This window comes from Colletes latitarsis, chromosome 6, assembly GCF_051014445.1.
Source record: "Colletes latitarsis isolate SP2378_abdomen chromosome 6, iyColLati1, whole genome shotgun sequence".
Classification (NCBI taxonomy): domain Eukaryota; kingdom Metazoa; phylum Arthropoda; class Insecta; order Hymenoptera; family Colletidae; genus Colletes; species Colletes latitarsis.
The window spans coordinates 11,512,553-11,528,897 of NC_135139.1; the positions used below are offsets into that span (position 1 = coordinate 11,512,553).

Genomic DNA, 16,345 nt, shown 5'->3' on the forward strand with positions numbered 1-16,345 from the left:
CTGCAGTTTTCGTACAATTGCGGAAGATTCATCGCTTACGTAAAAATAAAATGCATTCTTTTCAGTACCCACCTTTAGTATAGTATAATTTCTTAAACGTTTACAACAGTAATTTCTTAACAGTTTCATAGTAAATTACAAAATTGATTATTTGACTTATCGAAAAAATAAATGAGTACTGCAAATACAATAAATGTTTGAGGGCATAGAAACTGGAAGTTAAAATATTTATACTGTTGTAAAATAAATATGAAATGAAATAAAAGTGAAAATATTTGAATATCTCTTCAAGAAATATTTTTCTTAAAGTGAGAAGTGTCCAAACTTAAAGAGCCCGACGAAACGTTTCATGAATAAGAACAAAGGCGCCACCTAGCGATAGTGGCCGAAACTAGAAGGGCATTCGAATTAAAATTCCTTCCCGCGTAAGGAAATACGATCGTCCGAAGCTATTGAAACGCATTGGAACACCCAATTTTAAATTGGACATTCAAACAATAGAAATAATATTGTAAAGCCTGGAGACTCATGAAAATATACACCGATATTAATGATTTATGCGTAAAAGATGAATCTTACCTGTTTCTCTCGCAACCGTAACCTGTTCCGTAGATTTTATTTCATGACTCTGCGACTCGCCACTATTCTTCACAAACTGCCAATCTTCCCTCAGCTTCTTCAATTTTTCCTGTCGCACACAAATTTCAAGTATAGCCACGAAATTAAGCACAAAATTCATCACTAATTCGTTAACACTACTTCGTTCGTTCATCCACACGACCAACAATTCGAAAATGACTGGTCACTCAAGGCGCCACCTTCTAGAAACAATCTTTCCCTTAACGAGAAAATGGGAGTAACTATTGTCTAAATGGTTGGTACTCCGTCATGGCGGAATATATAAATATTAAAATATTTGTGAAGAATTGAATGATTTTCAGATAATTAAAGAACTATTGAACAACTGCAGAACAGAACAAAATTCGAATAATTCTTTAAATAAAAAATTTATTATTTTGAATTTCTTAAAAAAAATGAAAACTTTCTTATTTCGTTAAACTGTATCAAATTTAAAGCATGCATTACTACTTTAAATATAACCTAAAATGTTATTTCTTTTAAAACTTATTGAAATTAATTTTAAATTTATTTTGTACACTTACATGTAATTCTACAGAAATGGGCTGTTTTGCAGACTCGCACTCTTTCTCCAAATTGGTATAATTCTCCAACACGTCTTTCACTTCCATTTTACGATCTTCAACTTTAATCTACCATAATATTATTAAATAATTTCTTTTTCAATGCACTCTTCTAGTGACAAATGAATATTTACACTCTTACCATAACATTATTGATAACGTCGGTACGTCCTTGTTGAGGTAATTCGCGAGATATGTTTATTCTCGTCCGCGTTTCCATAACCCATACCATAACGGCATCCAAAGTACTCATATATTTTTTAAGAGAGGCAAGTTTATTTTCAACATATTCGCGATGATTAGAAAGACTCGAATTAGCCTAGAATATTAATTCAAATAGTTTAATTACATTTAAATCGTTTCGCGATTCAATAGATGTCTTATTTCGATCTACTATAAACGAGTTTAATATATTCAATAATACCTTGTCCATATCAGCAAGGAGTTTATTACATTCATCCTCCCCTGGAGGTATACCATTTTGATTAACTAAATTCTGTAAAGATCTTTTACGGGAAGAAAGTTCTTCTTGTCTTGCCTACAGAATACGAATTATTTCACGTTAAAATCGTTATGAAATCCAATCGTATGTGTAGGAATGACCAATTAAGATTATATCGATTTTCAACAATCGATTAATTCAGACATTTTTTCAATGATTAACTTCTTTAATCAACGATTGACGATTACTTTCGTCAATCGACTAATTCAAACGTCGATTTTTTGATAATTAATTTTTTTGTAATTATTTGCGTCAATCACTTAATCAAATTAAAAATTTTAATCGATTGATACCCAACGCTGTTTATGTTTAATAGGGAAATAAATGAAAAGTGAGAGTTCATTGCTATTTGTGTCTTGGCACAGTTTCGTGTGTGCAGTCATGAAATGTGAAGGTATTATTAGGCTCAGTATCAGTTTATTTAATAACGCAATAGCGGGCATTGGCCCGTGAAAATTAATTTCTGAATAAAAATTATACTAGAAAGTGTACATGGGGAATTTCACATAAACTACAATAAGCAACATATCCAAATTACAGTAATAACGTTTGTATTGTTCAGACATGAATGTTAATCGCGTACACGAATTTAATAGAAACATTATTGTATAAATTTTTATAAAAATATTATTATTTAAAATTATATTAAATACAACACCGTGAAATCATAAATGAAGTTTATTATAAAAAGTGTCGAAATTGTTTTGAGTAAATGTTGATACGTTTATTAACGAATGTTGATATGTTTGATCGTTTCCGAAAATTAAATTAATTGTTTTATAAATACTTCAACTTACCTTGATCAACGACAATCTTATTGATAACGAAGTCTCATCTGAAGGATTTGCTGCTGATACCAACAAGGAATTTATTTGCTCCAAGATATTGTAAGCACTTTCTAAAATTCTTCCTTCGTTGTTCACTTTTCTTTCCATGGCAAAATTTCTTTAAATATATATTACACTTGTTGAATACAGTATGAAGAAGAAATTAAATAATATAACTGATACTTGTAACTTAAAAGAATTTATCTGAACTTTTACTCATACTGAATACGAGAACGTAAACTAATTATATTTTAAAGGGTTAATTCGTGTTTCTTTATTAGATTAGAGGTTATTCTGCGTTGACCGCTACAGCACCAGAGGCAAATCACAACTGAAATAGCTCAATACGAAGAGCGTTACTTTCGGTGTAACGTGTCTATCAAAATCTTTGATCTGCCATTCTCGATGTTAGAATATACAATGGTAGAAAATTCTTTACGACTTAAATACTAAACTATAATCAATGAAAATTGGTACATACTTTTCTTTCCTTGCATTTAAGTCGACTACGATATTTTGCCAGCGACGCTTTATGGTGTTAATCGTTTCCTTCAGCTCGACCATGTCTTCAGCTTTAGCACGAGATAAAATACTAGCACTTGAAACATTAATATTATTCTTAATTTTTTGCATTCTAGACATTTCTTGCTCCAATTCAAATACTTTTGTCTTTGATGTTTTAGAATAACCAAGAGAATTCAGTTTTTTCAATGTCTCTTCCATTTTATCCAGCCAGTCAGAGAAAGTCCGACATGTATGATAAAGTTCTTTCCACTTTTCGTAACATTTATTCCAACGATTATACCTTTCTACATAACTCTGATTAACATTTATCCATTCCTCTCGTAATTTATCACCCAAGCGTCTAATTTGTTCAGCTTGTTCTCTTCTTAATTGAGAAGCAACGCTTTCAAAGACCGAATTAATTTCTTCGATACTCGGTTTAAGAATATTTAAAGCATTACTAATTTTTTTCAAACATTCCTCTTGGTTTCCAAACATTTCATAGTCATCGCCATTTAATGGTACTGAATTCAGAGATCTTGTCACAGTCACGACTGCTTCTCTGATCTTGTTCACTCTTGTAGTAAATTCTTGCAAGTCAATTCCACCCACGTCCTAAAATCATAGAATTAGAATTTTAAATCTTCAATGAGATTGTTTATAGTACGGAATATTAAAAGTTTATATTTTTACACACCACTTCAACTTTTTTGTCGGTCACGTGTTTATCCTTATCCTTGCTACCACTATATCTTTTAAATTGTGAACTAACTTCTTGCCACCTGCTATTAATATTATAGCGTACAGTTTCGGAGTATCCAACATTCAATCTTTTTAGTTCAATAGACAAATCATTCAATTTATGAATTTGCTCTTGTTTAGCATCAAATTCTTCTGTAAACGATTCCAAGTGTCCTTCGTAATTATTGACTTGTTCAAGTTTTAATGGCACGTCTCTAAACCAATCTTCAAATTCTGCTATTATGTTGTTATACTGTCGTAAAATTTCTTCACCCCGTTGTGCTTGTATTCGTCTAGTTTCAATCTCTGACATTACTTGATGCCATTTACTCCTTAATTTATCCTGATGTTCATTTTTTATCTTTTCAGCCCTAACAGGATCAGACATATCCACTGTCATAACTAAACCATCCCCTTTGCTGATCAGAGCTGCTGCATCTGGAGCAAGAGTACTAACTTCTTCCTCCAGTACCTAAAGTATAAAATATATAATAAATCCTACATAAAACCAACGGTACCCTTGCATTTATTTCAAAGAATTAAAATGTTCGCACACCTCCAAACGCTTAGTAGGATCTTTTTCATTGCTAATACCACTGATGCTCATTAACATAACATCCATTCTGTGTAACATCAGTTGAGCAGATTGTTCAAATTCCAAAATACATTTTTCCAAACCAGTTCTAGATAAATTTGGTGTAGTTTTAAAAACTCTCCTATCAACTGGAACTCTTACATCAGCTTTATGCTGCAATTCCTGTGATAATCTTTCAGCCTGTATCTATATACAACAAAATTATAAGAAAATTCTATACACACTAATTAGTTAATGTATATGTTAACCTTCACCTATCATTATGTATATACAAAAATTTGAAATCGTAACTATTACTGTTGTGATTATCGGTAGAAATATATTATTAATGACACATTACATACATTATGAATGTTACAATGGCAAGGTAGGTGCCACTAAAATTACCTTGCCCAAGAGGTGCTCAACATGTTCTCCTAAATTCGGATCTTCCCCTTCTGAACTGGAACTTCCAACATCAATTTCTGTATCATCAGAAAATATTAAAATATCATCAGTTTCTTTATCGCTTCCGTAAAAGCTATCGCAATCTTCTAAGGTATCATCCTTTGATATACTTCTTGTACGTTTAAATAATGAAGATCTTGTATTTTTATCATAGTCTAGATTTTCGTTCTCATCACTACGTGATTTAGAAAACTCAGTGCCTTTTACGAATGTTAACCATTTATCGTTAGTGTGCTCTTTTCTTGTTTTTGTGTGGCTGATTGGTAAGGGAAGAGGAATGCCAGTGGTAGTGCCTCCTGTATTCTTCTTTAAATTTGTTTCACTGTCCTCGAGAATAAGATATTCAGCAATACTATCTTTATCTTTCCACATAGAAACTGTAGTTTTATCAAATCTATTTATTTTACAAGGTAATTGTGAGTTTACTGGAGTGGATTCGGGAATTTGTGTTGTATTGTCTTCTATCATCATCGATTTACTATTTAAAATTTGATGATCTGACTGAACACCTTCAGTACTTAATTTAAGAGATAATTTCTTAATGTTTTTTGTAGAATGTGGATCTACTGACTTATTTTTCTTTAAAATCGGAATAAGCTCCCTTTTCTTGTTAATGACTTGATTCCCACTACCAATTGTACTACTAATTTTTCCCCTAACTTCTTTATCTTCTGAATCAGTGTCGACCGATTCTGGTTCTGTCTCTGTATCCTCAACAATTTCTACTCTCTCAACGACTTGTGGCATTAATCCGACACTGACATTCGCACTTGGTAATATTACGTGATCCTCGGGAGATGCAACTGATTTTATTATTTCCATTTCTTTCACTTCTACGATACGAAAAGGATTCGTTTGCACGCTATATGGGTTATATAGTTTCGATTCTGTTGTAACCAACGTATTAGAAGAAACTTGAAAGAACAAGGAGCTATTTTTTGTTAAGAAAAATTCTTCGTCAGCCATGGATGCATCTGTGTCGGGGGATGACGAAGGCAAATCATCGTCAATATGAACAACTTGCGGCTGAGAAGTTTGAACTACGTCAGGTATAGAACTCATGTCTAACTTCCGTCTAACGGTTCTACTAACATCTACGATTTTGGTTTTTATTTTTTCCGACTTTACAAGCGATTTTCGACTTCGATGAACAATATCAATTGGCGAGCTTTCAGGTGTACCCATAACATTACTTTGATTATCATCAAATGCAGGATTAAGATATCCTATTCCATATACTTCCTCATTCTCATCTATCAATTTATTTTCTTTTTTAACTAGCTGCACCGAAGTCTGATCCGGCTGTCTAGACGATTTAATGCGTCCATAATTGTCTCTCCCCTTACTTTCACCCACCTTAGTTTTTATTAATAAATTGTCTGTGATTTTGTGGATCCATTCCTGTGAAAATATGATAGGTAACAGAAAATTCATGGACAGGCAACAGTTAATTGAAAGAGCATGTTAATAGTGACAATATCAAGCATGGCCAAATGAAAGTGACAATGCATTTCATTGTGCAAACAAAGCTTTTTCTTTGCGTGTATCCATCACCAATACAAAAACTTGGAGCACATTTTTATTCATTCCTTATTACTTTTCTTGGAAATCATATTCAGACTTCTCTATAAAATTCTATACAAGGGGAGAGACAATGTCGTAAATAATCGATAACAATGTTTTCCGTCCACCAAAGATGATCTGTTTTTCACTAATAATGACAGTATTATTTACATAGCTAGAGACACCTCTTGGACAAAATATTCCACATAATTTGAAAATATGTACCAGTGTAACTTACACATAAACATCAGTGAAGTGTTAACTATATACATAATAGTGATCGAACGTAAGTTGTGTAATTCAATACAATCGATTCATATATAACTAAGGGAAAGTTTTCAAAAAGTTCATAACTAAAAAGATATATAATTTTGATAAAAGCAAAAGCAAATACAGAATAATTAATCTTGAAGAATATCGCCATTAAAATCACGATAACTTAATTTGACCATAAATTCACAATCAATTAACAAACAAAACGACTATAGAACTTCTAATATGATTTAATAATATAATCTGCTTACTGCTAAAGAATTTAAAAAATTAGACGCAAAAATATGACTAAACATGTATGAATTACGAACGGTTTTCCTTTAAATGAGATATACGTAATGGTACTATAAAGCACAAGCATTACATATACCAAATGTTAAAATAAGAACAAGCAATACAAGCCATGAGAAAATAAGCAATGAATGATGATATTCAAACTTATTATATAAATGTACGTACTTGTATTCTATTGGATATTTCTTCCCACTTGTCACAAACTTCGGCCACTTTTGGATAATACGTATAACGTTGTAACTGATTAACCTTTGGTTTTGTTTCTATCATTTCGCTTTGAACATCCTAGAAATGAGCAAACACGTCGTAATAAATTGTCTAAAGGATACAGCTCATACTCGATACCCTCAAATAGTATCGTCTCTAGGGCCCTGGATCATAAAAACTTAAAAAATCTCATTACCTTGCACTGTTCAAAATGATTTTCTGTCAACTGATCAACTGGTACAGTATCTAATTTATTCAACTTATCTTCGACTTGTAAAAGCCATGCATTTATTTCATCAACATTAGGTTCTTCCTGTAAATATACACATTCGTTTGTTTAATCTAGTACAATTATTTTTATCATCTTAAATGTTTACCTCGGTGGCATTACAAAGTTTTAATCTTCTTTCCGTGTTTGCTAATCTAGTAACAACGTCTGACAACTTTTCTTTAAGTTGATCTAAATACATAGGGTCACAAAGCTTGGAAAATTCTTCTTGCGATTTTAATAACTTATCTTTCACGGCATTTAATCTTGGAATTACCTCTGTCAAAGTTTCCTACACAAATAATTGTAAACATTTATTTCCACGAAGAAGAAATCATGTGTTAAAGAACGTTTTAATAATTTTATAATGTTAATTTAAATATTGCTTTAATTTATGTTTATATACTCACTCGTACATATATTGCATTAACTGGTAGGTCTGGCATATTCTTTTGTGTATCTAATTCTTTGTTAATACTATCTATGGACATATTAATGTAAGACATATTTTTATACATGTCACGCGATAAATCCAACGCAGATTCTAAGGCCGATTTTGATTCAGTTATATGCAATCCCAGCTACAATAAATAAGTACTTACTCATTCTATGTTTTATTATGAAATTATACGCAATTCACAATTAATAATAATAATAATAATATATATACATATTTATATACTACCTTATTATACAATTCCTTCAACATATCAATTTTTCTTGAAAACTTCTCTGGTTCAAGAACACTTTTATCTTCAACTAATTTCCTACCAGTGACAATAATATTTTCTATTTCACTTTTAATTTCACTCAATGTTTGATAAAAACGCTGTAAAGTATGATCGTTCATAAATTTTGTTATAATTTCCAACTCCGCGAAATAAAAAATATATTACCAGGCAATGTTTAAGTTGACCTTCAATGGCCTCTGGATCTTCTGATGACAATTCTAATAAACAAGTTGCTTCTTCTATGCCTCTAAGTTCTCGTAAAGCCCTAGATAATCTTGGTTCTAAATTCGTGGGACAACGAAAACGTTGAAATTTCTTTTGAACTTCAGAGAACTTTTGCTCTATAAGAGACAGTTGTTCTTGCAGTCTGAGTGCAGCTTCTTGTTTTCCAGAGGCTTTATATGACTCAATTTGCATTGCCATTTCTTGAAGTGTTAACCGTTGGTGTTCCATTTCTTCCATTAATTTCTGGGTTTAATAAAATTTATACTTATCATATTCTGATTTGTTAATTAGAATCATAAAAATCATAAAATTATTGTGTCATCATTCATTTCAATTAATGTTTCGATATAGTGTACAAATAACATTTTGCGGAATTAGCAACATTCTCTCTGCCATGCTTTTTCATAACAATGCTTTATATACAATATTCATTAATATAGATCGTATTTAGCAAATATATTAATTTTTCATTTTCATATATTCATTTACGTTTAGAAAAAGGGTAACAAAATTGTGACTAACAGACCTGATAATCATGAGGCAAATCATCAGCAGTAAGGTCACAGTCAAGACGTGCAGTTAGTACAGAATCTATTTGCGTTAAGGAATGTTGAAGAGCAAGGATGCGTCCTTCTGATTGTTGTGCTTGCTTCACTGATCCTTCCAGCAACTTGGCTCGCTGCCCTGCCTACTCAAAATATAATTCTAATTTTCTACATAACTTTATTAAAGCTTTTCTGTTACACATACTGTTATTTAATATTCAATAAAATGAATATTATAATGTATTAATACTCAACAAGTGAAAAGAGAAAAATCCTAACAATATATTAAATTACTTTATTCCTAAATAATCTAAGATTATTTTGAAAAACAAATATGAGCTATATTATATTTTTGTTGTAGTGTTACAGTTTAGTAAAACCAATATAACGAATCATATAAAATGATTATAATATAAATATCATAAGAGCAAGAACAATTTTTTAAAACAGAATAAAATGACTTTGAAACATAACATCTTTGAATATACAGGGTGTTCGGCCACCCCTGGGAAAAATTTTAATGGGGGATTTTAAAGGCCAAAATAAGACGATAATCAAGAATACCAATTTGTTGATGGAGGCTTCGTTAAAAAGTTATTAACAATTAAATTTAAAAATTTCAAATCGTTCTGGAAAAATTATTTTCGTTTGCAGGGGTCAATTACAATCATTTTTGGTGAATAGATATACTCTCGAAATCCTACCCACTTTCTAGAAAAAAATTCGAGAAGGTGTGAAATTTTTCGACGGAAAAAAAAAATTTCAAATGTGTTTGGAAAAATTATTTTCGGTTGTCGGGGTCAATTACAATAATTTTTGGTGAATAGACATACCCCCGAAATCTTGCGCATTTTCGAGAAAAAAATTCAGTGCGAGCAGAACTTTAAACGTTAATAACTTTTTAACGAAACCTCTATCAACAAATTGGTATTCTTGGTTTTCGTCTTATTTTGGCCTCTAGAATCTCCCATTAAAATTTTTCCCAGAGGTGGCCGAACACCCTGTATTTATCTTGACAAATATTCAAAATTCCTTTAGTAGTGGGTTCATGCAGTTAAGAAAAAGTATGATTTTTTATGTTACACACAATATTTAGAGAAGAAAATCATTGTCTCAAGCATCATAAATGTACAGATTGTATAATAAATAAATTGACAATTTACATAATGTTCACATACCTGGTTATTTAAACTTTCCCAACGATTTGTCAAGCTCTCTACATCTGTTTGAATGGATTGTGTCATAATATTACTGTCAATCAACTGTTTACCAATTTCTTGTATTTTTTCAAGCCTTAATTCTGGATGGTTTCGTATGTAATTTTCCAAATCCTTTTGAAGACATAATAATATTGTTTTTTTTTAAACTAATTACAAAATTACAACCCGTTTTCTATTATTATTTTCTATCATTATCTGCACTTACATCAAGTTCTTCCGATATTTCTTCGGCATCTGCAGCAGTTTCTGTTGATCTTTTGAGTCTTTTATCTAACTTATCCAACCAGTCACTTTCTTGTGCAACCAAAGCACGAAATTCGCCATATTCATGACTAGCATTTTGTAAATGTCTATATCGCTCATAAATACGATCTGTAACATCAGTCCACCGGGCATTTAAAAATGTAAAACGTCTACCAAGTTCTTGAACCGAGGATCCTTCCGAACTTAACAGCTTATCATTGCCCATTTCATTAAGATTTCTAAATTCTTCTACGCGTTTATCAATCTTTTCTTTCAACAATTGATATCGACCACGAACTTGAAACAGTTCAACCGAAGACGTTATTTTAGTTTCAACCGGTATTTCTTTCTCGAGAGCTGACAACCATTTTGTAAAATCTTCTATTCCATTTATTATCTGTTGTAATTTAAAATGATACATTGATAAACATATAAAACACGTTTCAAATTCATAATAGCTATTTTCACTTTTCGCTTTCACTTACCTCGTCATTTTTCTTTAGAGTATCCTCGTACTTATCATTTAAACCTTTAGCACCATCTACAATCACATTCCATTTATGTGATATAATTTCTAATTTACTGTTTAATACATTTGCAAATTTTGGTTCAGAATTTTCAAGCAGTTTATTCGTGGATGTTTGAAGTCTTTCTATTTTTGGTTTTGTTTGATTTATGTCTTCACAAAGAGACTGAACCTGTTTTAACTTGAACTCCATAGCTTCGACATCATTTTTTACATCGTCTTTTGATAATTCCTCTAAATATTGATATGATTTCTCAAGCCAACATTCGAGATCAGAGAGTTCGTTATTGAATAATTTTAAAGATTGCATGTCTGGAGAATAACAAAATATATTTTGCTAACTATGACAACACTCGAATTAAACAATTAAATTACATTCATAAAAAGTACCTTTCAACAAATTTTGTTGACGTTCTTCCAGTATTATAGGTATGTCACTCCATTTTGTATTAAGGTCTTGTAATTCATCTTTAAGTCTTTGCCCCTGAGACTCTCCGTTAGTTTTCATTATTAATTCATGCCCAATACTGTTTACATAATTGAAAATCTCTTGATGTTCTTTCAGGGAATCTTGCAGATCACTGAATTTTTTTAACTGTTCCGTCATTGTTTTGTCATCTGACATTACTATATGTTCTGATAATAACATACTTTCTACGTTATTAATAAAGGAGGTGAGATTAGCAACTGCATCTGTATATTTCTTTGGTGGTGTTTTATCAATTGCTTTATTTAATTCAGCTAGCCTTTCAGACAGCCTACAATAACATTTCGACCATTTATATGTATAAAACAAATATAAAATTATTATAATTATACTACAGATTAAAAAATTATTTACATTTGATATAGTGCTTCCCAACTAGAAACAAACGTTTGTATATCTGCGTTTACATTGCCGCTTTCATTAATACCAGTTTGATTCTCCGATAATTCTTTGGCTTTTTCCATCAATTTTTTCATGCGTTCTTCGTGAGATTTCATTGATTTCAGTTTTACCTGAATAATATAAATCGTACTTGAGTTAACATCCTCTAAGTTCTTTATAGAAATACTTTTACTAAAATATTAATAATTACCCTAAACGGTTCGATTTGATTGTTTCTTTTATTTGAGTCTAACCATTTGGAGTAACTATCCAACATTAAATTTAAACTAGCCAATTCCGTTCGAAACTTTTTTACTTCCTCCAGATATTCTATACGACTTCTTATTTCTTCCAGCCTATTGTTAATTGCCAACCAACAATTCTGTACATCTTTGAGCTTTGAATCTTCGGCGTCAGTTGATTCGTTTGCATTATTTAACTCTTCAAGAAGTTGTTTCCCCAATTCTAGAACTCTGTTATAGTCGTCTTTGTGTGATTCTATATCAACTACTGTATCATTATACACTACTTTCTTTTCTTCAACGCTTAATTCGTCGAATACTCCTTCGGAACGTCCAATTTCTAAATCAACATAATCAAGCCACTTATAAAGATTGTTCAGAGCCGACTCAAATTCGTGTCTAGCTGTGCTATCTACGCGACGTTTCTTTGAATCACTATGCGGTGTAGACTGAAAAGATGAAACAATAATACGTACATATCTTGTCATATAAGAAATTTAATAATTACTATAATATTTCATGACTAAATATACCGTTGCAGAAATTTCTTCTTTATAAGCGATACTCGTTACTGTTTCAGTCATCCATTCATTACCCGAAATCACTGTTGTTTCCCTCTCAGACTTTAGATCAAATTCAAATCCCGAATTAGTTATCTAATGTAGAATTAAATCATGAAATCATTCCTTATACAAATAGAAATAAAGGATAATAATACATGGAGATACACTATCGCTCATAAGTGTTTAAGCACTCCTCTTTTCATGTATTATTGATACCGAATTATATTGACCAAAAAACATTACAATAAAATGAAATATTTATCTAAAACGCAGTTCGATTATATAGACACCCATTATATCGGATTAGTTTTACTACCATCTACCTAAGCTTGGCCGGGTTGTTGCAAACTGTTTATTGCGGTGGAGAATAATAATCTGTAGGAATTCCTGGGAATATTTGTCAGTCGGGTAGATTGTAGATAATGATGTTTAAACTGTCTTATGAAAAGATTGTAAAAAAATGTGTAAGCTATGGTCAGTTGTAGTTTGATATTCACACTGTTAACATCGTGAGCAAAATATCGAGTGACAGTTATTTAAAATGCCTTCAAGAAGAGAACCAAGTACTGAAACACGTGCGCTTATAATAACTTACCATACAGCTGGCATAAGTAATCGACAAATTGCCAAAAAAATGAAATTAAACCATGGAAAGGTCGACTATAACGTCAAAAAGTATCAGGAAAGTGGCAGTTTTTTAAATAAAAGACATAATGGAAGACCAAGAACGACAACATCTGTAGATGATCGTAGAATAGTGGTCATCAGCAAGAGGAATAGACGCAATACAGCTCTGGAAATCACCGCAGAATTAAATGTTGGTCGCTCAAAACCAGTTAGCGTTTCTACGGTGAAACGTCGCCTACAGGAAGCCGAGCTTCATGGATGTATTGTTATGAAAAAACCATTACTACGCAAACAAAATAAGCAAAAGCGACTTAAATGGGCGCGTGAACGCCAACATTGGTCGATAGAAGATTGGAACAAGGTTTTATAGACGGATGAGTCCAAATTTGAAGTGTTCGGTACCCGAAGGCGAATATTCGTGAGATCTATGGGCGAACATACCAGAGAAGAGTGTATTGCCGCTACCGTGAAGCATGGAGGTGGTTCAGTGATGATTTGTAGCTGTTTTAAGAAAAGAAGGATACTGAGAAATTTTTGAGAACCACGCAATACCTTCAGGAATTTGGCTTTTGGATCAAAATTTAATTGTTCAACAAGATAATGACCCAAAACATATGTCTAAATTATATAAAGACTATTTACGCCATTTAGAGAAGGAAGGAACAATTAAAAGTATGGACTGGCCTCCTCAGAGCCCGGGCTTGAATCCGATCGAGTTACTGTGAGAAGAACTGGACCGGGTAGTGCGGTAATCAGCTAATGATATGTGGAACAAGTTTCAATCAACTTGGACCTCAATAACTTCAGAAACTCTCGTGAAACTTATTGCGAGAATGCCTCGGTTGTGCGCTGCGATTGTTCAATCAAGAGGAGGTCACATAGATAAGGGTTTTAATTTTCGCATTTATTTAGTATACTTCCATAAATGTACATGTGGATGTAGTTTTCCTGAGTTTTTATATGATTTATGCTTTTATTGAAAGTGCCTAAACAATTATGAGCTATAGTACATATACAACTCTTGCACATTACCCTTTGAGTTTGTACTTCCATTATTTGCCCCACAGCTTCCCATCGATCTTGCAGATTTTCGATTTTTTCTAGTACATTAACACACTCCGGCGATGTACTTTGTCCCTCTAATTCTTGGACTGATTCTTGCAAAGACGTCAATTTCTTTTGATTCGCATCCATTTCCATCTTCAAAATCTGTAATTTCTTTATTCTCTCCAACACTTCACCAATCTCGGATGCCGGATTCGCTTCCATTTGTTTTAACGTAATTTCGGTTTCGTTTAACCAAGACATTAATCTCTTATAATCGTCGTTGATATTTTGCCAAAGCAAAGAAAGAGACTGCAAACGTTGCCTTCTTTCTTCTTTCCACTGACAGATATGGGTCCACCGTTCATCAAGAGCAGATAATTGATCTTCCATTTGAGCATAAACTGCCTCTGAATTTTCCTCGTCGACAACAACTACCATATTTCTCATTCCATCAACAACTCCTTGTTGCGCCTCAATATCTTGCTCCAATTCACTTAATTGTTTCAGTTGTTCGTCCAAGGCAGATGGATTCAATTCAACGGCTGCCATTAGTGAAATTCTATCTTCAGTTCCTGTTAACCATTGCCGCAATGCGTCTAACTGGCCTTGTTGCATTTGCATTAAAACCTGCCATTATCGATGAAAAATTATTAACAACGAAAAGGAAGAAGACGAGACTCAACCACTATTCTCCAATGCCTAATCCCATTATACCAGTGTATTTACACAAATATAACACACCTCGTGAATTTTAGTTTGCCTCTCCATTGCACGCATTCGAAGTCCTTCCCATCGAGAATTTAATAGCGACATTTGAACGCGTACTTCGTGCTCCTCGTCCTTATGCAAACCTCCTTCTGCTAATAATCTCGCACCTTCCTCCAATACAGCACCAACCCCGCCCTGATGTCCAGATAACTCCATTAAAAATGTTTCGTGCTCGTGAAATTGTTGCTTCAACACTTCTAAACTAGACCCTGGCTCCGGAGCATGGTTCAATTTATCTTCTGCCTCTAGAAGCCAGGTCAACACTTCCTCGAGGGCAACTTGATAACCACCGAGTTCCACCGACACGTTCGTTGCTAGACTCATCGGTCGTGAAGTCGGTGTTCCGAAATTTGTGAAAGATAACGAACTCTGCAAATCCATTTTTCTATGAAAATATATATGTATTTTATAATAACGATTGCTGTAATCATATTATAGACCTCAGCTCCAGGCGTTGTAACCGGACTACCATCGCTCGCTACCGAAAGATCTATTTCGCCTATATCGTCCCCGGAATGTGGTAGCGATTGAAAGAGACACATAACGTACATCATTATCGATTTTTTATCTGGCACTGATGTATTTACATCTGTAACAAACGATTACCCATGTAAATTTCAAGCTAATCCTAGACTTTAGATAGACTTCAAATTTAAATATATTAACATCATTTTTAAATTCTTAAACTTTACGATCAATAGGACTTATGTTTTTATTTGCAGTAAAAGGATTAACTGGAATTATATTATCAAATTCATCAATTGATATTATTTTACATATTATGTAGTTGTTTAATTTTATTGTTTGTTATTTTTCCTTAAAAAGTATGGGAATTAAAGCGATGATAAGTAAAACACTCGTGAATTTTTATTCTATAGCGTTTTAAAAAGCGGCGTTCTAAGGTTAATGAAAAATGTTGCAAATGTTAATTTACCTTCTGGATCCAATAGACGTTCGATGCCCAGCTGTTCTTGGGCAATGCGAAACGCATGATCTAGTCTGGCGTTTGGATGTTTTCGCGATATATTGTTAAAATCAAACAGATGCGGTTTCCATCTGTGAAGAATCGCATTGAACGCTAAACCGTCCGACCAGGACGTCGTAAAGTTTTTAATATCAACGCCAGAGTAATGCTGAAAGAAAATTTCGTTGCATTTTTCGCGCAAAGAATACCGTATTGTATCTGGTAAACAGAATTTTACCTGCGAATTCTGACGACACCACGCTAAAAGTGTTTTTTCCAAATTTGTTTGTTGCAATTCCGTCATTAAGTCTTTCAGATGATAATGTACCTGGATAAATGTTTTAAATAGTATT

General features: G+C 32.6%; 1 protein-coding gene across 7 annotated transcripts in view; it reads right to left on the reverse strand.

The window, feature by feature from the left end:
• LOC143342394 (dystrophin, isoforms A/C/F/G/H) overlaps window positions 1-16,345 on the reverse strand; it is a 655,322-nt gene that overhangs the window by 622,955 nt on the left and 16,022 nt on the right. For 5 of the 7 annotated variants that reach the window (XM_076766213.1, XM_076766216.1, XM_076766212.1 and 2 more), the window contains 28 exons: window positions 16,231-16,320; window positions 15,963-16,161; window positions 15,469-15,617; window positions 15,002-15,397; window positions 14,246-14,887; window positions 12,557-12,679; window positions 11,993-12,472; window positions 11,755-11,912; window positions 11,304-11,671; window positions 10,873-11,225; window positions 10,350-10,784; window positions 10,103-10,255; window positions 8,906-9,067; window positions 8,320-8,622; window positions 8,109-8,252; window positions 7,834-8,004; window positions 7,533-7,715; window positions 7,352-7,468; window positions 7,114-7,233; window positions 4,759-6,219; window positions 4,333-4,557; window positions 3,733-4,248; window positions 3,013-3,650; window positions 2,502-2,649; window positions 1,627-1,740; window positions 1,345-1,521; window positions 1,164-1,271; window positions 580-688 (listed from right to left, as the gene is read on the reverse strand). In XM_076766213.1, the coding sequence (XP_076622328.1) occupies window positions 580-688; window positions 1,164-1,271; window positions 1,345-1,521; window positions 1,627-1,740; window positions 2,502-2,649; window positions 3,013-3,650; window positions 3,733-4,248; window positions 4,333-4,557; window positions 4,759-6,219; window positions 7,114-7,233; window positions 7,352-7,468; window positions 7,533-7,715; window positions 7,834-8,004; window positions 8,109-8,252; window positions 8,320-8,622; window positions 8,906-9,067; window positions 10,103-10,255; window positions 10,350-10,784; window positions 10,873-11,225; window positions 11,304-11,671; window positions 11,755-11,912; window positions 11,993-12,472; window positions 12,557-12,679; window positions 14,246-14,887; window positions 15,002-15,397; window positions 15,469-15,617; window positions 15,963-16,161; window positions 16,231-16,320 (8,242 nt within the window). The remainder of the gene's footprint in view (window positions 1-579; window positions 689-1,163; window positions 1,272-1,344; window positions 1,522-1,626; window positions 1,741-2,501; window positions 2,650-3,012; window positions 3,651-3,732; window positions 4,249-4,332; window positions 4,558-4,758; window positions 6,220-7,113; window positions 7,234-7,351; window positions 7,469-7,532; window positions 7,716-7,833; window positions 8,005-8,108; window positions 8,253-8,319; window positions 8,623-8,905; window positions 9,068-10,102; window positions 10,256-10,349; window positions 10,785-10,872; window positions 11,226-11,303; window positions 11,672-11,754; window positions 11,913-11,992; window positions 12,473-12,556; window positions 12,680-14,245; window positions 14,888-15,001; window positions 15,398-15,468; window positions 15,618-15,962; window positions 16,162-16,230; window positions 16,321-16,345) is intronic. The other 2 variants (XM_076766217.1, XM_076766218.1) reach the window with 2 other exon arrangements.